This window comes from Nuphar pumila, chromosome 15 (assembly GCF_984573655.1).
Source record: "Nuphar pumila chromosome 15, dmNupPumi1.hap1.1, whole genome shotgun sequence".
Classification (NCBI taxonomy): domain Eukaryota; kingdom Viridiplantae; phylum Streptophyta; class Magnoliopsida; order Nymphaeales; family Nymphaeaceae; genus Nuphar; species Nuphar pumila.
The window spans coordinates 21,102,585-21,128,782 of NC_143263.1; the positions used below are offsets into that span (position 1 = coordinate 21,102,585).

The 26,198-nt window shown below is 37.1% G+C and overlaps 1 protein-coding gene across 1 annotated transcript in view; it reads right to left on the reverse strand.

Moving 5' to 3' along the window:
* Positions 1-2,938: 2,938 nt before the first annotated feature.
* Positions 2,939-26,198, reverse strand: part of LOC149814757 (amino-terminal glutamine amidohydrolase) — a 54,376-nt gene continuing 31,116 nt past the window's right edge. Inside the window, exons 5-6 of the mRNA XM_089989885.1 lie at positions 24,865-24,989; positions 2,939-3,479 (exon numbers count right to left, since the gene is read on the reverse strand). Coding sequence (XP_089846011.1) covers positions 3,298-3,479; positions 24,865-24,989 — 307 coding nt within the window. The 3' untranslated portion in view covers positions 2,939-3,297. The remainder of the gene's footprint in view (positions 3,480-24,864; positions 24,990-26,198) is intronic.

Consider the following 26,198-nt stretch of genomic DNA (forward strand, 5'->3'; position numbering starts at 1 on the left):
TGCTAAGTTCGATTTGAGCAATACCCTCAATAAGGTCTTACATAAAAAAAAATCACATATTTTTGGGCTAAAATTTTAAGGCGTTACAGTCACTATATTATTGCAGCTCTTTAAGAATTTTGTTTTATAGTTATACGTGATCACATGATCTTTTAAAATTTTACAATGCTTTAGATTATTAAACCTTTGGCCAACAATAGTGTTTTTAGCATTTGAGTTTGTTGTTATCGTTATTCTTTAATCATTTTAGATGTCTCCGCTTTAATGATTTTCAATTGTTCTTCATTGCATGAGAATAAAATTAATGAAAACTTACTCAGCCGTCTCATTAATAAAAAAATTTAATTATAATGCCCAATAAATGTTCATATAACTTATACAATGTACCAAGGGTTTGACTTTTCAATTGCTATTTTCACATCATTTTCATTTGTCATTAAGTGTCCCATATCATATGTGCTTTGATCATCTGTCATTGTTTGAGAGTCACCCTAATTTGATACGATATAGTCATTGTCATCATTTGATTATCCGTTGTCTAAAGAATCATTGTTACAATTAATTGGTTGTTCGGATGCACAAACTAAATAACAAGGCATCATATTTATCTTTTCTTTTGCTTGCATGAATGCATCATTTTTGCATTTTCAAATTTCATGATTAACCATAAAAATAGCACTCATCGTAACACTTACATCTCGAGCATAGATTACATAATCGAACAAATTGTAAAGTGTTATATCATTTGCTTTAAAAGAATAAATGTTATCAGCATGATTGCACTAAACATCAATAGCAGCAGTTTACTAATATACATGCACATTCTCTGCACACATCCTCTAATCATGTACAACATTAATTAGTTACAAAAGTTGAATATTGCTTGCACGTACATCTATATCCCTAATTGGTTTAAACAACTACATGCCCTCTGCGTGCATGCTACGAACATCCATATTGCCAACTGTTTGAGAGAGTTGGATGTTCACTGCATGATTGACCTTAATAGATATTGCCTAAGATAAATACACAATTTTCACATGTTTTCCATCATCATTTAAAGCATTGCTTCTTCGGTGGCTACTTCGTTCAGCAATTGCTTATTAAAAATCACTTTCAACTATTTCTTGTTTAACTTGGTCACGTAGTATGATTAAAACAATTATGTAAACAACACTACATAAATAAAGTCTATATCATCATGTAGAACAAGTATCAATATTTTCTAGTTTTTTATGTTTGTAGAATAAGTATACCGAAATCTCATATACTCTTTAGCATATCTGATTGTATAAGACATCAAAGTCATAAATTCCTTAAAGCTACTATTTTTTGACACCATTATAGATCTCCAATGAGGGTTATCAATGAGACGGTAGTGTACTTTAATCATTTATGAGGTTATAATTAACTGACTACACCAACCATACAATATATCATGTATCAAAGAAAAATAACATATAACAAAAGCTCATTCATGTAGAGTTCATACATTCAATCAACATAACGGTCCACACTAACCATGATTGTTGTCTTACACTGAAAACTAATAAGTTTAATCTTAGCCCTCATTACATCAATTGAATACTAGTGCAGAGTCAACCCTAACCACATTACACCATAACAAACCATAAATGTACAATATAGTGTCAAATACTAAATAAAACACAAGCAAATAAATCATCTATGACAATAACCAAACACAAATACTACAAGACCAACAAATATATATATCTATAAAAAAACCTTAAGAATGCAAAATAATATATGCAATTCGCTTTTCATCCTAAGTTTTGAAGGTAGAAAGATAGGGAAGGCTGACCAAAAAGTTGTCACAACCTCATTGAAAAGTTGCAAGATGAAATGCTCAGGAATCACTACAAAGAAAAAAGAAAAAATGTTTGGGTTTTAAAAGAAAAGGGTTAGGGTTCTAACAAGAAACAAAAAATAAAAAAAGAATCACCAAAATAAAATAAATTTATATATAAATAAAAAAGCATGGAAGGTAAAGATATTCACAACATTAAAATATAATGTCATTGCATTAACAGGAGGTTCACATATAGTATTTGCGAAAGTCACGCCATACATTTGAAGATATCTCGACTTTATGTGATTTTTAGTTAAAGGTGATTCACATGATATTTGCTTGCAAATGTATGATGTGTACCAAACAAGCTCGAATTAAAAAACAGGCAAGTTTAAGGATATTTGCAACACATTTGCAAAAGTCACAACATACATTTGTGAACATACATCATAACTTTATGCGAGAATTTAGTTAAAAAATGTTCGCATGACATCTGCGTGAAAGTCAAGACATCTACAAATGTATGGAGCAAATCTGTTAAGCTCAAACTTTTATATTCTAGAAGGTTGACATCAGGCTTGCCGATATCAAAAGATTTGTTCATTTCAAATGCAAATCTCCTGTGTAAAATTAAGTTAGTATGTTCACAAATTTTTTATGAAAATTTTATTACGCCTACAAAATTTTCATGTGAATCTCCTTGTTATTGAGATGTTGGAACATTCATATGTATCCTGTGAACATGAGTATGTTAGCTTGTGCAAGGATTAAAAATATCCTAAAAAAGATGAGATTTTGAAATTTTGGGCATGAGAATTTCGGCAAATTATGAGACATTTTCGAAAATGCACCATTTTATAAGGCCAGTACAATCATTTTCCAAATTTTTTAATTTTGTCAAAAATTGTCAAAAAATAAAAATGTGTCACACGAAAAATCAAAGGTGGAGTCAAAACTGTAGAACTGAACAAACGCAAATGCCCCAAGATAGCATGCATTGCATCAACAGTAATAATCGCTTTCATTTTCCCTCATCAATTATAAATGAGAGGAAACGCAAAGCAAAGCAAAGATAAACTTAAGAAACGGCCATAATAAAATGCTACAACAATTAATATCTCTGTTTTTCATAAACTTAACGGCCATAATAAAATGCTACAACAATTAATATCTCTGTTTTCCATGCTTCCCAAATGGGAGGACAAGGAGAAAGAAAATGCTTGAATGATGTGTACAATTGAGGCATCACTGGAAGTTTATTTGTTATGACAATCATTGAAACCAAATCAGATTTTGGATAAGAAATATGAATTGATCCGAGAACAGCAGTGTTGCAGAGCATTGAGAAAGAACCATCCAACAGAGACCAACCCATCATTCAAAACAGTTCAGCACTTTCAGTATTAGTAGGCACTATTTTTTCTTCACAGATAGTGTGATGTGAACAGCATTGGAGCATCTTTTGTCATCCCAAAGAAACCAGTTTTCTACAACTGATTAGTTCTAGGCCGGTAAAGTGGGATTCTTGAAAAGAATTCTTCAAACTGCTCTTCAGAAATCACCACACCTAATGGCTGCAGGAATACACTATCCAATATGTCATCTATCTTGGTTACAACCTCCTCCTCTTGAATTGTCATGTACTGATCGAGATTGTTCACAGTGCCATCTGAATAAATGATAGAGACAAGCTTGAATATTAAAACAAGAAAAGAATTATTCAATGCTCTAAGAAGTCCAAAGCATAAAGATAGGATGCATTTTATACAGGAAGCATGAAATTTGATGAGGCATGCTCTTGCAAGGGCATGGGGTACGTTCAGATCTAAACAAGGACACTAAGAATGTAATGAAATAACACAAAATTACAAGATATATCACTGGGTTCTAAGGCTAAATACACGCCACTATGAGCAAATACACGACACTATGGCCAAATACACAAGCCACCAAGGGCAAATAACAAAGGCACTAAGGCATAAGAGAGCAACCAAGAGAGAACACAAAAAATATTAAATTTTAATTAGTAAAATATATGCAAAATGGGAGACCAAAAGAGAAGATCAACTAACTGTTAGGAATTCCTACTGGCTTGTCCAACTACCTGTTAGACTAGCAGCTAGTTCAAATAAAAAAATATATAATATATATATATATATATATATATATATAGAAACACCAAAATAAATACATCTATTGTTTAACACTCCACCTCAAACTTATGGTAGAATTACCAAAAGTTTGCCAAGAAGAAAAAGAAAACGAGGTGATGGCAACACTTTAGTGAAGAAGTCTACAAGTTGATATTGTGATGAAATGTACAACTCTATTGTTCCTTTAGAAATTTCACTCTAACATAGTGACATTTCATCCTTATGTGCTTTGTACGCTTGTAAAAGGTGTAATTGCTAGCTATGTATATTGTATTTTTGTTGTCGCAACACATCTTTGAAGGAGCTGAGATGACTCCCATATCTCTAATCAAGCTTTTTAACTAGACGATTTCGGTAGTCGTGGTTGCTATGGCACGATACTCAACTTTTGTTGACGATATAGATACCTTTTGTTGCTTATAACACCAAATAAGAATCCCCTACAAAAACACAAAAACCAGTAATTGGGACTCTATCATTTGGGTTTTCACCCAAATCGACATCGGTATAAGCAATCAAATTTAAAGAGAAAGAAGAGGATAAAAAAAACTCTTTAGTGATAGTGCTCTTAATATATCAGACGATGCTAAATACAACACTCATGTGCATGGTTGTAGGGGTATGTTGAAACTAACTTCTTGTGTCCTTTGCATGAGCTATGTCAGGTCGGGTGATTGAAAGATAGGTCAATGAACCAATTTAGCTGCTTGTAGGGTGTCAGATCTTCCAATGGAGTCCCATCTTCAACCCTCATCTTGTTATTAACAACTTCAGGCATGTCTACTTTTTTATCATCAGAAATTTCTGACCAAGTTACGATGTCATATCAAGCTTCATATAAGATAAAAGATAACCTCTTGGAGGATATGCCACCGCGATACCTACAAATTATTTAAAACATCCAAGATCAATAGTATCAAAATAATTTTTAACAACAATTTTAATTTCATATGCTCTATTTTTAGCGCTTTCAGTGATCATATCATCCATATATAGTAATAAAATGACAATGTTAGAATTTGTTTCTTTGACAAAAAGAACAATATCAATATAACAAGATCTATATCCCAAACTCATCATCACCTTGCTAAACCTTGTTATATATATATATATACTCTTTTATTCCTTGTAATGCCCACTAGGGGCAATTTAGTCTTTTTTTCTATGTAAAACTCGTATGTCCATTAAAGTTGTCTTTTTAGTTTTTTTTTTCTTATTTTTTTGTTTTACTTTTTAGTTAAAGAATGTAAAGGGCCCACAATAGAGCCATTGGGATACCCCCCAACGACTAATGGACGTAAGTATTTGGTTCATTTTTCTTATCTATGGGAGCCCCCTTGAGTGTAATATCTTGTATTCTCACACTTAGTTGAATTTAAGTTTTTTAAAAATTTGGATAAGTATAGAAGAAAAATCGGGTAAACCTCGATAATGGGCCTATGTTCTTTGAGTCTAGAACCGACCCAGGTCTCATCGACAAGGTCTAAACAAGCCAATTAAAAGGTGAAAAAACAAATTATTTTCAACCTTTAAATTCAAGCGAATTTCGAGTGAAATTCAGGTTAAATTCTTCTGAAATTCAAAATATATGTCGTTGCATGCGTCTCAAAATCCTGAGTCTAACGATATTTTACTTTTTCCAATCTAAGCTACGGGTGACCCAAAAATCAATTTTTTTTTCAAAAAGGGACTGCCTCGATGGGTCGGGTTCGGATTTGGATCGAACTGGATCCAATGCTTTTGATCCAAATTAACATGGATCTGGACTCTGTCCAAGACCCATATTAATTAGGATTTGGTCCAGCCCAGGATCCAAATGGGGTTTGGACATGGATTTGGATCTTAGATCTGGATCCATATCCAAACTCATACCCAACAATGATATATCTGTAAATTCATTTTTATATTAAATTTAAAGTTAAATTAAAGTTAAAAAGGCCTCTAGAGGGATAAGATACCGTCTGAAAGCTTCTGGATGGTTATTTAGTAATAAATAAGTCATAAATAATTAATTTATTATTTAATGGATATTAATTCCAAATTTCAAAACTTACCTTATGGTTAATCTTGAAAATAATCTACCCTAACTATGAAAGAAGGAGAGAAAAAGGTAAGTAAAGAGGGTAAAGAAGAGTAACTTGTCAAAGAAGAAAAGTAATAAAAAAGTTTGAAAAAAAGTTAACAAAAGGGGTTGAGGAAAAATAGGGAAGGTGGGATTTGGAGATAGAGTAGGCATCACCTCTAGGGGCTTCCTCAATAAAAAGAGGGAAAGAAAAAAAAAGGAGAGAGAGAGAGAGAGGGGCGTGTAAAGAAGAGGAAGAAGGGAAGAAGCATGTGGGGTTCTTTTTACATCTCAAAAAAAAGGTACGAGCCCTTCTCTCTTCTCAAATGGGAAAAAGAAAATATGAATCGGATTTTACAAAGTATGTTAGTTGAAATACAAAGAAAAATCTGATTCATTCTCCCTTGATAGTGTTAGGTACGACTTTATCATGTTATTGATTTCCCTTTCATGAAAGTAAAATCTAGAAAAAAAATCTGAATATATGAATTTGTATGCAGATCTATCCACTTTTACAATTAGACAGATTTGCACATATCAGCCACATGTAGTGTGGGCCGAACTGGACCGATCTAACACACACATGTGATGGGGTTTTGAAACAGATCGACCATGACTGCCATACGCAGATCTGACCCAAATCTGTTGTAGGGTGATTTATAAAGTTCTTTTTCAATGCATGATGAACCTGTAATTTCTAAAGTTTACATTCAATGCATAATGAATGCTAAAGTGGTGATATATAGGATTTTTATCCAATACAAAATGAATCGGTTATTTTATAAAGATGTGGCTCAATGCATAACGAATGTTAAATTTGGGATTTATGAGGTCAATGTCCAATGCACAAAAGATGTTAGATCTGATGCAAAGAGAATGTTAAACTTATTGTGTAACGACCCCAACTCCTACCTTTGAAAAATGCGGAATATTTTTTTTTTTTTAAAGAGTCGCGGAAAACTTCCCAGAGACCTGGGGTCCCTACAGTTCCAATTTCAGTTGGATAACCACACACCACAAAACAACTTACATTTATCAATCATAACCAATCCACTGAATTCTTTTATTAATGAATCAATAAGAGTAATATGTTCCATGTCAAAAATGAAATATCAAACTACAGGAAATCAGAAGAACTAAAAGAAAATAACAGTAGAGCCACTCTGTCCGTAAGTGAAGTCGTCTGAAACAAATGTGACCCTCGTATCTCTCAGAAGCTAGTCGACTTCACTGATCACCTGTGCCTGGGAAAAACCAATAAAATAAGAGGGTCAGAAATCCGAAGAATTCTGCGTACAGGTTTCCCTAATGAATCAAATAAGGAAAAGAGCATAAATAAGATCCATGTAATATTTTGAGGAATACGATTAAAATCAATTACTAAGTCAATTAACCATTCATGCATAATTAAACATTTAACAAGAGGGAACACGAAATATGCAACATTGATTACAACTTAATCAATAAGGCAATTAAATATAAAATAGATCAACATCATACAATGATCAACATAAACAACTAAGTGAACAGGTAAACATGCATGAACTAATGCAGAGCAAGAATATGCATGGTTTATGTACAATGCATGAACAATTTATTATCTTCCATTTAAGTTTTCCTTTTTCCATATGCATGTCCTATTAAATGCACACATCCTTAAGTTCCTCTTTTTAATTACAGTGGCCCGCGGATACACCAAACGGGTACAAACCCCGAGGTTAGGTAGGGTTCCCGGGGTAGCTTCACACACAATTTATATTTTATTACCGGGTTCCAAACTTAGCCCTCGACCGATATCAGGAAACAGCACCATCCATCGGAACCTTGGAAAACAGCATCCAAAGTCGGGGACACCAGGGAAAACAGCATCCACTGGCGCCACTTTCTTGGTATACCAAACAAACTCACAGCTGTGACTAACACACCACTCCCGGGTAAAGTGGCGGATTCTCCCTAAAACCGTGGCCAGGAGAAGAACCTCAATATCGGGTTCAGGGGCAACAACGCACACAGAGTTTTTGTATCCTCACAGTCTCCCCAAGAACGGATATCTAAGATTCTCATACTCCAGATGAGATATCCCAGAATGTATATTACACTGTTCTTATTCATTAAGTCCATTTCTTTAAGTTTGCCACACATATGCAAAAGTAAAGTGAAAACCCCGCATCCGCCCTTGCAGGGACCCATTCGGGACTCTAGCCCGTATAAACCACTAGAACAGTATAATAATGTGCCCAAACCATCTTATGTGGTTTAAGTGATGCATTTAAAACATAAGTAAAAGAAAACCAAACCCACGACTCTCCAGGCCGATGATGGTCCATTTAGGCCATCGATGCATCACATAATAAAACCAAGTAGTGTTTACCCATAACACTATGCCAATAATGCCAAAAGCATATACACTCATGCAATCATACTCGACTATATGCATGTCGTTTATTAAACAGATGCATTTCCTCTATGTGTGTGTCACACACCTCTCATACAGATATAAATCAAAGTAACTTCTTTGAATGTGGGAGTGCATAACTCCAGTATTCTTACCCAAGGAGAATTATCCATAACCAAGTCATGCTCACATTCCAGGTTTCACAACTAGTATGATGAAAAGCAAAACAACATTTACATAATTACTGGCATAGACATTAATCAATTTTGCTACCAAGAAATTTAACAATCATGAAGCAAATGACCACTTACACATGAGTAAAAATAATATAACCATGCAAAGCTGAACTAACACAGATATAATGTAGTCTTATTTGAGAAGCAATGACCCGGCCAATATATTGAAACCAAATTAACGACATAATTAACACGTAACAAAATTTGAATATTAAACATAAACTCAATCATTTCATGTATCAAAACATAGGTAACTTATGAATAATCAGATCAATAGAGAAAATCAGATAACCAAAAGCTTCATAAGATATTAATTGAAATCTTGAATATATATAAATATATATATCCTGATTGTGATCTACCTATCCTAATGTACAGGATTGAGGACAGGGCAGTAGACTCATTCAGGAGCCCCCTCCACAGATCAACCCGAAATCCAAACCCATCTCTCCTTTGAATTTCAGTCGTACCCTTGGTTTCGACATACCCAACAAGAGCTCGGTTCACACCGACTCTTGTGCTCAGCTGGACATGTACCATAAACAGATTTAGTAAGAGAACTTTAAATCTGTATAGATACAGAAACTACATAAGGGGTCAATTTTAAATCCATGTCCAACATGCTAACTCCAAAGAATTCAAGGTCTTTTATACTTATATATACTAAAAAGGAAATCTGCGCATGTAAATAGGTCTGAGTTCGTTCACAAATTTAACCACGTAAATCTTTTAACATGCTGTCCACCATATCAGCAGCAACTGTACAGGCCATCAAATCTGGATTTCATGAGGTTCTGTTTATACCTCCAACAAAAATTTTATCACAGCCGAACAACAATTTCTTAACAAGAGCACCACACACAGTTTTACTTTTTCTTTTTACCATGATTCGAGACTGTGGCGGTCTCACCCAAACACAAATACCAACATACACCAGACCGTGTGACATATCAATTCGTAATCAACCAACATAAGCTAATTTTTCAGAGCTACTGGACCTGTTAACTAGTTTCATTTGTTTTGTTTTGTTTTTCTTTTAAAACAGATTCAACAACACAAGACCCAATATAAAAATATTGATTTAACAATATATATATTTTTATGATTATGCAACGAGCCTGTAATAACATGTACATATATATACATAATATGTCATAAAAATTTTCTTTCAATAAGCTGCCAGCACACGAAAATGTTATGTATAGACATCTAACTTCTGTTTTTCTCTTCTTTTGAGGATATGTGACCCCAGTCCAAAAATGAAGCCACACCAGGCCCAAAATCGTTATCCAGCCGACATGTAATCGGCTGGGGCTAAGGCCGAAAAATGCCCAACTGATGCACTCGGATGAGTCCCGGCCACCACCATGCTCGACCCTGAAAACTGAACGGGAGCAACGAACATAGAAAAAAAAAAAACAGAAATAAAATGCTAACAAGTAAGCAATGCTGAACACTACAAACCAAACACGAGTCTGGGTTTGGGCAGATTCTTGGCTTCAAGTCTGAAATGCAACAAACAGTAAAAAGAAGCACAAACACCAGAGATAGAGTGGAAAACTGTACATACAAGAAAAAAAATCAAGATCTACCACACCCCTTTTACGTATCTCAGGGTAAACACTTAGAGTTACCCTTTTTCCCAGGAATTCCTCTCAAAAACACCACATGAAAATCAAACTTATGATCAAATTCTCATCCGAAGCAAGAGGGGAACCCGTACCTTGTTGAAGATTTCTCCGACGGTCTTTCCGGCAAATCGAAGGCTGCCGTGGCGGAAACAACGAGCTAGCTGGAGTCGCCCCTTCCCTGCTACCGTGACAGGGAGTGTGGCTATTTATTGCCGCGGCCCTCGGTGGTTGTGGGTGGCCAAATCTCGCCGGCGACCTCCACCACTCCAATGCACGCCCCCACGAGAGAGAGAGAGAGAGACGAGGGAAGGGAGAAACGAGAAAGATGAGGGAAGAGGGTGAGACCCCCTCTTCCACCTCCCTTTATATTGCCGAAACCCCCCTCTTCCGAGAGGCGCGGGGTTCGGTTACGCCAGCCGAACCCCCCCTTCCTTTCTGGAAATGGCAGGAATCGTGCCCTAGGCACGATTCTTGCTCCTTCCTCCTTTAAAAACAAGAGCAGCCCGATGTAGGGTTTTAAAAAAAACCCTATCGGGTTATGGATCCGGGTCGGGTTCGACCCGGGTCCAAGAGCTTCTTACCTTTTAAACTTAAATTCCTTTTTTTTTCCTTTAACGAGAGGGCCGGGTCCGGGTCTGCGACCTGCGGCTCGGGATCCAAACCTGACCGGACCCTTGCCTTCCACTATGTCATCCATGGATTGGATCCAAATGGATCCAATCGTGGATCCCCTAAAAATTCTCATATAATATATATTTTTATATATTTTTAATCAGGTATACGAATATATAGGGTATTTTACCTATATCCAAATGGATCCTATCTGGGTATTGGATCCGAAATGTGGATCCCACGCCCATACATACATTATATACGTAGTTATCTCTTAAATAATTCGCCAAATCGAAAATTTTTGCACTTATGTAATTACATATATGTTTTATGAGATAAATACATATATAAAGACCCCTTTATGGACCCCGGATCTGCGACTTGGATCCCGGGCCCAAATCACATTGTTAAGAAATATATATCATAATATATTTAAATAAAAACCTAAAAATTAAGGTTATTACATCCCTACCCCCTTAAAAGAATTTCGTCCGCGAAATTAGAACATACTAACGGTGAGTAGTACCAAAATTAAATATATCATAGGCCTAAAGGTCGATAACCAAGAGGATACCTTCGATCAAAACAGTCCCATCCTCCTGCGTAGAGGTTGTAACAGCATAAACTCTCCCGTTGGTCTTTCTTTGGCCTTGTTGCTGAGGTCTCTGTTGTTGTTGTTGTAGCTGCTGTTGTCCTCCCTGAGCTGCTGGCGGGTTGGGACAGTAGGGAGCAATGTGCCCTGGCTGCTGGCACCGATAGCAAACTCCCTTGAACAACGGACAAAAACCTTGTGGATGACTTTCATTACATCTATGACACATTGATTGGGCTTTCCCCTGCTGTTGCCTCTGCTGAGGTTGTCCCTGATGCGCACCCCGCTGACGTCCTTCCTGAGTTCGCTGCTTCTTGCCAACCTGAGTCTTTTCGCCTATCGGCGGGTCCTTCCTTTTTCCGCCCGAAGCATTCCCTCCATTCGTGCCTCCCTTATGTGATACATTCCGAGACCTCTCCCAGTCCTCGGTCAGTACGGTGGCCGACTCGATCGCCTCGGCCAGGGTAGAAGGACGACCCCCGAGCACACGAGTCCTTAACCCATCTTTCAGTCCACGCACGAATCTAGCCGCCCTTGCCTTCTCATTCTTGAAGATGTTTGGGCTATACTTCTCAAGACTCCGGAACTTAGTAGTGTATTCCACTAGACTCATGGTCCCCTGAGTCAGATCGAGGAACCTTTGTTGCATCTGCTCCTCGGCGTAAGGGGGAAAGTAGGCGTCCAGAAACTCCTCCCTGAACGTCTCCCAAGGAATCTCATCCCAATCAGCAAATTTCACCCTTCGCAGGGTGTCCCACCAGTTCATGGCATCGCCCTTTAAGCGGTAAGTGCCAAAGGGCGTCTTTCTCTCCTCAGGGACAAGTAAGACATCAAACACCCGCTCAATCTCCTCGACCCAGCTCGCAGCGGCCTCTGGGTCTGCCTTTCCTGAAAAAGAAGGCGGGTCCAACTTCAGAAACCTCTCGAACGAAACGCCACCTGCGTTGGGAACAATGTTGACCGGAGGGTCACGAGTAGCTGCCTGCACGGCCGCCTGTGCAGCTGCCTGTGCAGCCTGTGCCGCTTGGGCCGTTTGTGCAGCTTGAGCTGTCATAGTCTCTGTCAGGGTATGGATGGCTTCCATCATGAAATCCCTTTGCTCCTGCCAGTCTGAGGGAGCAACAGTAGAGGACGAAGCACCTCTGCGGTTATAATGCGACATCTACAACGTGCATCCTTTCTACAAATTAGACTCCTACTGATCCTACCCCCTTAGGGTTGATCACGAACAATAATAGTTCACGTGATCATACCAAGACTTATTAAATTCACAACAAGGAATATTAAACTATAATTTCAATCAATCACACAAAATTCACATACTTAAAGTAAAAGTATTAAATAGTCATACCAGTGAAGAAGACTGCTCTGGAGGACGAGTCACACATGTCGACGCTTCAGGACAGTGATCATATACCAAAATTTAGAAATTTAACACAAGAAAGATGATAAAAGTGTAAGTCTTTGTGGTTGCTCTGATACCAAACCTGTAACGACCCCAACTCCTACCTTTGAAAAATGCGGAATATTTTTTTTTTTTAAAGAGTCGCGGAAAACTTCCCAGAGACCTGGGGTCCCTACAGTTCCAATTTCAGTTGGATAACCACACACCACAAAACAACTTACATTTATCAATCATAACCAATCCACTGAATTCTTTTATTAATGAATCAATAAGAGTAATATGTTCCATGTCAAAAATGAAATATCAAACTACAGGAAATCAGAAGAACTAAAAGAAAATAACAGTAGAGCCACTCTGTCCGTAAGTGAAGTCGTCTGAAACAAATGTGACCCTCGTATCTCTCAGAAGCTAGTCGACTTCACTGATCACCTGTGCCTGGGAAAAACCAATAAAATAAGAAGGTCAGAAATCCGAAGAATTCTGCGTACAGGTTTCCCTAATGAATCAAATAAGGAAAAGAGCATAAATAAGATCCATGTAATATTTTGAGGAATACGATTAAAATCAATTACTAAGTCAATTAACCATTCATGCATAATTAAACATTTAACAAGAGGGAACACGAAATATGCAACATTGATTACAACTTAATCAATAAGGCAATTAAATATAAAATAGATCAACATCATACAATGATCAACATAAACAACTAAGTGAACAGGTAAACATGCATGAACTAATGCAGAGCAAGAATATGCATGGTTTATGTACAATGCATGAACAATTTATTATCTTCCATTTAAGTTTTCCTTTTTCCATATGCATGTCCTATTAAATGCACACATCCTTAAGTTCCTCTTTTTAATTACAGTGGCCCGCGGATACACCAAACGGGTACAAACCCCGAGGTCAGGTAGGGTTCCCGGGGTAGCTTCACACACAATTTATATTTTATTACCGGGTTCCAAACTTAGCCCTCGACCGATATCAGGAAACAGCACCATCCATCGGAACCTTGGAAAACAGCATCCAAAGTCGGGGACACCAGGGAAAACAGCATCCACTGGCGCCACTTTCTTGGTATACCAAACAAACTCACAGCTGTGACTAACACACCACTCCCGGGTAAAGTGGCGGATTCTCCCTAAAACCGTGGCCAGGAGAAGAACCTCAATATCGGGTTCAGGGGCAACAACGCACACGGAGTTTTTGTATCCTCACAGTCTCCCCAAGACCGGATATCTAAGATTCTCATACTCCAGATGAGATATCCCAGAATGTATATTACACTGTTCTTATTCATTAAGTCCATTTCTTTAAGTTTGCCACACATATGCAAAAGTAAAGTGAAAACCCCGCATCCGCCCTTGCAGGGACCCATTCGGGACTCTAGCCCGTATAAACCACTAGAACAGTATAATAATGTGCCCAAACCATCTTATGTGGTTTAAGTGATGCATTTAAAACATAAGTAAAAGAAAACCAAACCCACGACTCTCCAGGCCGATGATGGTCCATTTAGGCCATCGATGCATCACATAATAAAACCAAGTAGTGTTTACCCATAACACTATGCCAATAATGCCAAAAGCATATACACTCATGCAATCATACTCGACTATATGCATGTCGTTTATTAAACAGATGCATTTCCTCTATGTGTGTGTCACACACCTCTCATACAGATATAAATCAAAGTAACTTCTTTGAATGTGGGAGTGCATAACTCCAGTATTCTTACCCAAGGAGAATTATCCATAACCAAGTCATGTTCACATTCCAGGTTTCACAACTAGTATGATGAAAAGCAAAACAACATTTACATAATTACTGGCATAGACATTAATCAATTTTGCTACCAAGAAATTTAGCAATCATGAAGCAAATGACCACTTACACATGAGTAAAAATAATATAACCATGCAAAGCTGAACTAACACAGATATAATGTAGTCTTATTTGAGAAGCAATGACCCGGCCAATATATTGAAACCAAATTAACGACATAATTAACACGTAACAAAATTTGAATATTAAACATAAACTCAATCATTTCATGTATCAAAACATAGGTAACTTATGAATAATCAGATCAATAGAGAAAATCAGATAACCAAAAGCTTCATAAGATATTAATTGAAATCTTGAATATATATAAATATATATATCCTGATTGTGATCTACCTATCCTAATGTACAGGATTGAGGACAGGGCAGTAGACTCATTCAGGAGCCCCCTCCACAGATCAACCCGAAATCCAAACCCATCTCTCCTTTGAATTTCAGTCGTACCCTTGGTTTCGACATACCCAACAAGAGCTCGGTTCACACAGACTCTTGTGCTCAGCTGGACATGTACCATAAACAGATTTAGTAAGAGAACTTTAAATCTGTATAGATACAGAAACTACATAAGGGGTCAATTTTAAATCCATGTCCAACATGCTAACTCCAAAGAATTCAAGGTCTTTTATACTTATATATACTAAAAAGGAAATCTGCGCATGTAAATAGGTCTGAGTTCGTTCACAAATTTAACCACGTAAATCTTTTAACATGCTGTCCACCATATCAGCAGCAACTGTACAGGCCATCAAATCTGGATTTCGTGAGGTTCTGTTTATACCTCCAACAAAAATTTTATCACAGCCGAACAACAATTTCTTAACAAGAGCACCACACACAGTTTTACTTTTTCTTTTTACCATGATTCGAGACTGTGGCGGTCTCACCCAAACACAAATACCAACATACACCAGACCGTGTGACATATCAATTCGTAATCAACCAACATAAGCTAATTTTTCAGAGCTACTGGACCTGTTAACTAGTTTCATTTGTTTTGTTTTGTTTTTTCTTTTAAAACAGATTCAACAACACAAGACCCAATATAAAAATATTGATTTAACAATATATATATTTTTATGATTATGCAACGAGCCTGTAATAACATGTACATATATATACATAATATGTCATAAAAAATTTCTTTCAATAAGCTGCCAGCACACGAAAATGTTATGTATAGACATCTAACTTCTGTTTTTCTCTTCTTTTGAGGATATGTGACCCCAGTCCAAAAATGAAGCCACACCAGGCCCAAAATCGTTATCCAGCCGACATGTAATCGGCTGGGGCTAAGGCCGAAAAATGCCCAACTGATGCACTCGGATGAGTCCCGGCCACCACCATGCTCGACCCTGAAAACTGAACGGGAGCAACGAACATAGAAAAAAAAAAACAGAAATAAAATGCTAACAAGTAAGCAATGCTGAACACTACAAACCAAACACGAGTCTGGGTTTGGGCAGATTCTTGGCTTCAAGTCTGAAATGCAACAAACAGTAAAAAGAAGCACAAACACCAGAGATAGAGTGGAAAACTGTACATACAAGAAAAAAAATCAAGATCTACCACACCCCTTTTACGTATCTCAGGGTAAACACTTAGAGTTACCCTTTTTCCCAGGAATTCCTCTCAAAAACACCACATGAAAATCAAACTTATGATCAAATTCTCATCCGAAGCAAGAGGGGAACCCGTACCTTGTTGAAGATTTCTCCGACGGTCTTTCCGGCAAATCGAAGGCTGCCGTGGCGGAAACAACGAGCTAGCTGGAGTCGCCCCTTCCCTGCTACCGTGACAGGGAGTGTGGCTATTTATTGCCGCGGCCCTCGGTGGTTGTGGGTGGCCAAATCTCGCCGGCGACCTCCACCACTCCGATGCACGCCCCCACGAGAGAGAGAGAGAGACGAGGGAAGGGAGAAACGAGAAAGATGAGGGAAGAGGGTGAGACCCCCTCTTCCACCTCCCTTTATATTGTCGAAACCCCCCTCTTCCGAGAGGCGCGGGGTTCGGTTACGCCAGCCGAACCCCCCCCTTCCTTTCTGGAAATGGCAGGAATCGTGCCCTAGGCACGATTCTTGCTCCTTCCTCCTTTAAAAACAAGAGCAGCCCGATGTAGGTTTTTAAAAAAAACCCTATCGGGTTATGGATCCGGGTCGGGTTCGACCCGGGTCCAAGAGCTTCTTACCTTTTAAACTTAAATTCCTTTTTTTTTTCCTTTAACGAGAGGGCCGGGTCCGGGTCTGCGACCTGCGGCTCGGGATCCAAACCTGACCGGACCCTTGCCTTCCACTAGGTCATCCATGGATTGGATCCAAATGGATCCAATCGTGGATCCCCTAAAAATTCTCATATAATATATATTTTTATATATTTTTAATCAGGTATACGAATATATAGGGTATTTTACCTATATCTAAATGGATCCTATCTGGGTATTGGATCCGAAATGTGGATCCCACGCCCATACATACATTATATACGTAGTTATCTCTTAAATAATTCGCCAAATTGAAAATTTTTGCACTTATGTAATTACATATATGTTTTATGAGATAAATACATATATAAAGACCCCTTTATGGACCCCGGATCTGCGACTTGGATCCCGGGCCCAAATCACATTGTTAAGAAATATATATCATAATATATTTAAATAAAAACCTAAAAATTAAGGTTATTACATATTGTTAAAAAAAATACATATACTAAGATGTATTATATTGCCATAGTTCAACTCTTTAAATATTTTCATTTTTTGTGCAAGTTTAGATCATGGGCTGATAAAGCATATACCGTGATGATTTTATTTTTGCCAGGCCCAGCCGAACCCTGGGTTTCGTCTGGGCATATGCAGGTGACTGGACCCAGCCAACTGTGTTGGCTGGGTAAGTCTTGGCAGGGCATAAACCCAACTGAACTGGGTTCGAATGGGCCAGGTGCCTGCAAGCAAATAAAAGACATTTTTTTATCATAGAGCATTCTCGCAGTTGCCCAGCTGAACCGCTGTTGGGCAGTTACAGGGCCTGACAGGCCCAGCTGAACCAGGTTCAGCTGGGCCAGACGGTGATGGCTAGTCCCAGCCGAACCAATGTCAGCTGGGGTTGTTTGACAGCTTGTTAAGACCACCCAAACTGGGTTTGGCTGGCAGGTGGGCTGGAAATCTGTCAATATATATATATATATATATATATATATATATATATATATATATATATATATATATATATATATATATATATATATATATATATTGTAACGACCCCAACTCATACCCCTGAAAAAATATGGAATTTTTTTGTTTTTTAAATCAATTACGGAAAGTTTCCCAGAAACCCAGGGCCTTTACTGTAATGCCCCGAAATCTTAACCCAAATTTTAAGGATTTTTTTTGAAACAATGGAAACAAGTAATACTATAAGGTTAAGTATTTCAGAACATTATAGTGGGGAGCAAGACCAAAACATTTATTTCATTTCATTATCAATGAATAATAACATCAGAGTTTCTCAAACTAACCCTGGATCAGTAAATCCAAAATCTCGATCCAATGCCGCATCTCGCAACCGCTCATAAGCTCTACTCTTCACCTTTTCCCGGCGATTGGAGGTTGTTGCAGCGAGAGGGCGTCGGTTCCTCGCTTGCTGTGAGGAGGTCACTGGCTCTGGTGAGGGTGACTGGCGACAGCAATAGCTGGGTCGGGAAGCACTCAGACGTCGATGATTCTGTCGGTGTGCACGAGACCGAAAGAGAGGGAGAGATGAGATATAAGAGGCGATCGGCAGAGGGAAAAAGAGAGGTACAGTGGGAGGAAGAGAGACAGAGGGAGATGCAGAGGGCATCGGTTGCCCCTGCTGGCGCGCAAAAACGAGAGGAAAAGAGCGTGGGAGGCAGAGAGTGGAAGAGAAGGGGTTTGGGACCCCTATTTGAGGGTGGAGGTCCCCGAAAAGGCAGGAGCACACCGTCCTCCTGGCGACTGCGCTCCAGCCCCCCTCCTCCCATGCGATATCAGTTAGGGTTCACACTGAACCCTAACTTTCCTTTTTCTGTTTTATCGGACAACCCATATCGGGTTGCCTTTTTTTACCTTTTTTTTTCATTTTGCAAGGTGCGTGCCTGGTCTGGGTTCGAGACCCGGGTCCGACCGCAGTTTCGGACCCGCACCACTCACGTGATATGGATTCACGGGTTGGATCCGAATGGATCCAATAGTGAGTCCATTGATATACCTACGTGTGTGTGTGTATATATATATATTTGTCTTAAGCATACATTTATATAAGGTATTATACCTATTTTATAGACGTCATATCGGGATCCTGGATCCGGAACGTGGATCCCAGGCCCAAATCACAATATTATGAAATTTGTATTATAATATATCTAAATAAATGCCTAAAAAATGCAGTTATTATATCCCTACTCCCTTAAAAGGATTTCGTCTGCGAAATTAAAACGTACCGAATAAGTGTAGGTAGTACCAAAATCAAATATCACAAGAGTCTAATGATTGACAACTAAGAAGATACCTTTGACTAGATCAGTTTGATCATCCTGTGTGGATGGCTTCCATCATAAAATCCCTCTGCTCCTGCCAATTCGCAGGAGCAGCAGTGGAAGACGAAGCACCTCTGCGTGAGTACGTCATCTACAACGCATATATTTCCTACAAATTAGACTCTTAACGATCTTACCCCCTTGAGGTTGATCACGAATAATAATCGTTCATACCATCACACTAAGATTTTTAATTCCACACCAATAACAATTGAACTATAAATGCAATCACTCGTACAAAGTTCACATGCTTGAAATAACAGTATTAAATAGCCTTACCAGTGAAAAAGACTTCTCTAGAAGATGAGTCACAACTTGTTGACGCTTCAGGACAGGGCTCACATACCAAAGAATAAAAATTTTAAGTTATTCTTGATAGTTGTTTTACTTCTTGTTATACTGATACTACTCTTTTTGTTAAGAATGAAAGTGATCACATAATTATTTTATTGTTATATGTTGATGATATAATCATCACTGAGAATGATAAAAAGGGCATTAAATTTATTAAAATGTTCTTAAAAACAATTTTGATATGTCTTACCTTGGATTTCTAAGGTACTTTTTAGGGATTAAAGTTGCATATTCTCTTTGGAGATATGTTTTGTCTCAAATGAAGCTTGCATCAGATATTATTGCTAAGTCCGGCTTGACTGATGAAAAGAAAGTGGAGACTCCAGAAGTAATCAATGTTAAGATGAGAGTCAATGATGGACCTCCTTTAGAAAATCTCACTCCTTATCGTCAATTAATCGGATCTCTAACATATTTGTCTATTACTAGGCCAAACATTACTCATGATGTACACGGTGCAAGAGTTCCAAAATGCTCCTACTACTATTCACATGGCAGCTGTCATGAGAATTAACTATAACTAAAGGGTTATTCTTATCTTCTTCTTCATCTTCAAATTTATTTGCTTATACTGACTTTGACTGGGTGGAAACTCTACTGATTGTATATCTAACACAGGTTATTGTGTTTTTCTTAGAGAATCATTAATTTCTTGAAGATATAAGAAGCCGCAGAAGGTTTCTCTATGAAGCCGAGTATAGAGCAATGGCCATCACTACAACTGAACTTGTTTGGTTAAGAAGTTTGCTCAAAAAATATGGGAGTTATCATCTGTATTCATTTGAAGCTATGTTGCGACAACAAAAGTGTCATCTGCATTGCTAGCAATCATGCATTTCATGAACAAACGAAGCACATTGAGATGGACTGTCATTATGTTCGAAATGAGTTTTTACGCGGCACTATTGAACTTTCATATGTCACTTCAGAATACCAACTTGCGGATTTTTTTACCAAAGCTTTACCATCCCTTAGGTTATCCTTTCTTCTAAGCAAACTTTCGGTGATCTCATCGTCAGTTTGAGGGGGGTGTTAAAATTTATGTATAACATATATATATATATATATAATTTCTCTTTTATTCCTTGTAATGCCCACTAGGGGCAATTTAGTCTTTTCCTTCTAGGTAAAAACTCGCATGTCCATTAGGGTTGTCTTTTTAGTTTCTTTTTTATTTTTCTTATTTTTTTGTTGTACTTTTTAGTTAAGCAATGTAAAGGGCCCACAATAGAGCTATTGGGATACCCCCCAACAATCACAAATGTGATCGTTGGGGGCTCTATGGGAGCCCCCTTGAGTCTCATCTCTTGTATAAATAGGGGTGAATACCCCCTTCATTCTTAATGTTTTCTTAAGCATCTTTTAATATATTGTGACTTATATTTTTAAGTTGTCACTTCTCTCTTTGTGTGTGTTTGGTGTTTTCACTTTGTAGCACATTATATTTGGTCCATTAGAGACATATTGCATATGCATTTGTGCCTTCTTGTAGTCACTTTGTGACATTGTTTTTTGGCACTTGTATTTCATTACAAACCTATCATATCAAGCTTTAGAAGATTGTTTAAGACCATAGAGAGCCTTTTTTAGCTGAAAAGTCCCGCCCCCCCTCAATTTCAAGACTTAGGGGAGGATCCATGTACAGTTCTTTATTCAAATCACCATTTAAGAAGACATTTTTGACATCCAAGTAGATAGACCAGTTCCTAATGAAAGTCATGACAATGAGAGATCTAACACTAGTCGGTCAAGCTATATGAGCAAAAGTTTTTTCTTAATATATTTTAAATTCTTGAGAGTATCATTTGGCCACTAATCTAGCCTTATATCCATCTAGAGATACATTTTCTTTGGTTTTTACTTTAGTGGTCCATCTATACCTTATAGTTCTCTTTCCTATAGGTAGAGATTGAATGTCCCACGTTTTCGCTTGTGTAGGACATCTAACTTTAGGTTCATGACATCTACCTATTCCAGAATGTACTTAGCTTTGTAGGATGAAGGTTCATATAATGAATGAAACAATATAAGGCAAACTCTATATTTTGGGAAGGAGTCATATGAGACGAACCTACTTGGTGGTTTAGAAATGTGTTCTAACCTCCTAACACTAGGTTCTTCTACAACTTGGTTTTGAGTATACCTATCAATTGCGTATGGAGGGTTCTCGACCGTTCTACGAGAATGACATTGAATATCATGAATAGGCTCATCTACACAAATATTATCATTTAAAGAATCATTAGAGAAGTTCTCAACATGCTCTACATTTTCTCTTTCTAAATCAAAATCATCAATGCCCAAATTATCATTTCTAGATAACAAATCAAATAAAAGGAGTACCTGGTATCTTCCTTAGGCTTGTTCCCATCAAACCCATTTTCATTTTCAAGATATGTGACACTTCTAAAACATAAAGCTTGCCATTTTCTAAATCACAACATCTATAACCTTTTGGTTTTCCGCATAACCAGAAAAACACATTCAATAGGAAAGAGTTTGTCATTCTTTTCAATTAAAAGAAAGCATTTGTATCTAAAGTCCCTCAACCTTTTTAAATCCAGATTTACTTTGTAAAGTCTTTTAATAGGACAAACAATTTGAAGTGAAGATGAAGGCATTCTATTTATGAAACACATGTAAGTAAGAGTGGCATCGGCCCAAAAAATTTTGGCACGTTTTTAGAAATTCGCAAAGTTCTTGTAGTTTCAATAATACGTTGGTGTTTTCTTTCGGGTAACCCATTTTTTTGAGAGGTTTTTGGGCAAGACTTTTGGTGAGAAATATCAAATTCTTTCCAATAGTTTTTTAAATCATTTGATAAATAATTTCCTCTGAATCCATATGAAAAATCATTATGTTAGTTTCAAATTGATTTTTAACTAGATTGTGAAATTCTTTAAAACATAAAAAAACTTTAGATTTAAGTTTAAGGAAGTAAATCCATGTATACCTAATATAATCATCAAAATTTATAAAAAAAGAAATTAATCATTAATAAATACAACATAGTAGGAGAAACCTCTTTTTGATATGACAGGAGCATTCTCCACACATCCGAGTGCATTAATTCAAAAGGTTTTTTCGAAACAAAATTCTAGAACCAAAAGGAATATGTGTCATTTTACCAAGAATGCAATCATTAAATATAAATTCCTTTTCATTACAAAAATCCTTTAAGAAAGGAAAAAGAGTCAATTTTGATACATTTGGATGCCCAAATTTTTTGTGTCATAATTCAATATCCTTCTCTTTTACATAGTTGCAAAAAATTTATTTTGCATTTTATTTCCTGTCACACTTAGTGCACTTGCTGATGGACATTATTAATGCTAAGGCATCAGATAATTGTTGAAATCAAGCACAAAACACTTGAATAGTCACTTTCTTGCCTTAATGCATCTAGTTTTTGCTCCAATTGATACCTTCTAGCCCAGTTTGATTGCTCATAAATTTGTTTCAAATACTCTCAAGCATCCACGGCCACCTCATACTTCATGATATTAACTGCAATATTCTGTTCTACTGAGCCCAAGAACCATGATTTCACCTTTACATTATCCTTCTCCTATTCTACAATGTTGGTATCATAATTAGCATCTCCCTTCTTGACTTTGGATTTAGTGCCTCAAGATACTCAATATAGCACCTCAAGTGGGGTTGGCGTAGTGGGGTGCGGACTTGGCCACTAGACGGGTGCTCAAGGATCGATTCCCATGGACTTCTCCCTTCTACACAAGCTGACGCCCAACATAGGCCCTCGGGGTGGGGGTTCTAGCCTCGAGTTTTACGCCACCGGCACGATGACCACCGGTATGGCAGGTTGAGCCAGCGTGGTCAGGTCTTCATTCTCGTTGCGGTGTTTTCAGGTTATAAAAAAAAAAGATACCCAATATAACCAAAACCCCTAACACGGTCCTCACAAATCCAACCCAATAGGCACAGTTAGTCCCATCAAATTTTATTAGGATAACTTGAATAGTCTCCTTCTCCATACTACACCAAACCCTCAACTACAATAGTCAATTGCCCTGCACAAAAAAATTGCTAACAGCAAAACGACAACCAAAGTATATCAAACCTGACCATATAATCTGTCAAAGGAGTCTAAAATCAATGCTACGGCCAATAGCAACAAGAAGCACTTCAATATGAACTTAGCCAATGATGAGAACTAAGCAAAATTTCTTCAAAACATCTCTCAATAAGGCATGATCACAGTCCAGAATAGTCTATTTATGCAGATAGCATGCTCAAACTACAATATGTTGTATACCCAAAGACAAATACAACATTCAATAAGGTACTGATATCACCCTTCAATTACCGCCATTTGAAATCCTTCAAAATATCCACAAAACTCGGCCAAAATAAGAAAAATCCCTTCCAAAATGAGTACCAGAATATTCTACATTCAAAAACAACCCAGATAGACTGAAGTTGGATGATAAAAAACCACAACCAAAATCAGAACAAACAAATTTTGTAGATCTGGTCATGCAAGCACCCAATATTCAGAAAATCTTCGAAAATTCACCAAAATTCCAAATCAACTCTGATGGTCATGAATTCTGATTTGGGAGACCTCTAAAATTGTGTTCTACAAAATCCCTAATCATCCAAAACAGACCAGTCGTACATCCATGCTGATGTCAACACCTCTACGCCCAAATCCCATCTCTTTTCTCTCTCCTGAGAATGACTTCAATCTCTTCTTCCTCCAATCTGATTGACTCTGATACCATATCAAATAGGCAAGCACAAGAAAGAAGAAGAGTAGCAATGAAGAGCAACACAAAGAAGAAACTTCATTGATTAACCAAGAAGGAAATACAACCATAAAAGGGGGATCATTCCCCTACTCTTCACAAAAGGACACAATTAGATGACTTTACAACAAGAGTAAAAGTACAAGAATATACTTATAAATAATGAAATGTACAAGTGAAATGGGGTAACACACTAACTATGATACATGTATTACATTTCTCAACACTTACTGCATGGCAAGATTAGGCTTGAGTTGCCCATCCATATAAAAAAAAATCCCATCGAAAAAAAAGATTAGGCTTGAGTTTATGGCTTTTGGACTGCATATGCAACCCAAACCTCATCAATCTTGGGTCAGGTACCCAAAGCCCATCCAATACCCAACCTGATGTCTGCCACTAGGAATCATTGTAAAAATGAGCTATTAGTTCCACATACATACCAACACCAACAATGGGACTGGATGTTGGGGGAGGAGAAATCCAATTCCCATCTGCATCCTTCATATGTTGTCGATCAGATGCAAAGTGATAAAGAAAAACTGGAGCATGCACCACCCGGAAAAGCCTAAAAGGCAGAAAGTAGACCGATCATGACATGCATATGAGATGGCAGTACTTAGATAAGAATGAAAGACTACCTGTTACAAAATCTAAATTGACGTCTTGATGTAAACATCTAAAATGGTCAATTGACAACCTAACAAGCTTTGTAGAACATTTTTGAAATGTTAACTGGAAAAAATCATAAAAACGTGAATTTGATTTGTTTAAGCAAACTTTTCCAACTTTAATAGCCCTAGCAGCTTTAAGTTTCATGCTTTTCATTATCACTCAATAGTTCTACTTCATGAACAAAAAACCTATAAAATATTCAGTAATGACATGCTTTCTGCATATATGACAGGCCTATATAATTGAATGTTCCCAAATTTACCCAGGCTGTTATATCACTATATCCATACCATGCCGACAGAGACTGTGAATGGCCCACATAAAATTCCTTGAACAACCAATATGTCAAAAAATTCTGTTCTCGGTGGTGATGTGCGCACCGTTTATGTATTGGGAAGGATTTCCAAATAGTTGGTATTCTAACAAAAAAATCATTGAAAAAAAGAAAAGGACCATGTTTGCAGAATATAAAAGACAAAAATTAATTTCTCCAAGTGTAATACTAAGTCTAAGATATCTACATTACAACTATGATAGGGAAGTCTTCTCCCATATGGAGAACACTTAAAAGGGCATGAATGGTTACCAGCCATACCATGTGGCATGTACAGATCACTGTCATTTACATCGCTGCTATTTTGAAAATATCACGATAATATTGGCAAAATCAAGTAACTCAACAATATCGGCAAAGTTATCGTGATACTTTCAAAATATTTCCACAAACAAAAATACTGCAATTTATCACAATATTTTTGCAATATTTTTTATTCTTTTATATTATATATTTTAAGCCTAGTTTTTGTATTAAAAAAAAACTTTTCAAAACTTTTTCCCTTATATTTTTGCAAGAAAAATTATACAAAACCTATTATTTTCTTATCTTATTATTTTTTATATTTTTTATTTTTAGAACTCCCAAGGCTTTATCTTATTATTTTTTATATTTTTTAGTTTTAGAACTCCTGAGGCTTTCTCGAGATTTTTTCAAGAAAAAACACTTATTGAAAATTTGTCAAGAAAAACCCTCAGCAACAAATTATCTTGAATGATACGGGTGATTGTGGTATAGATAATCCTCCCATTGTAGGAAGTAGGAACT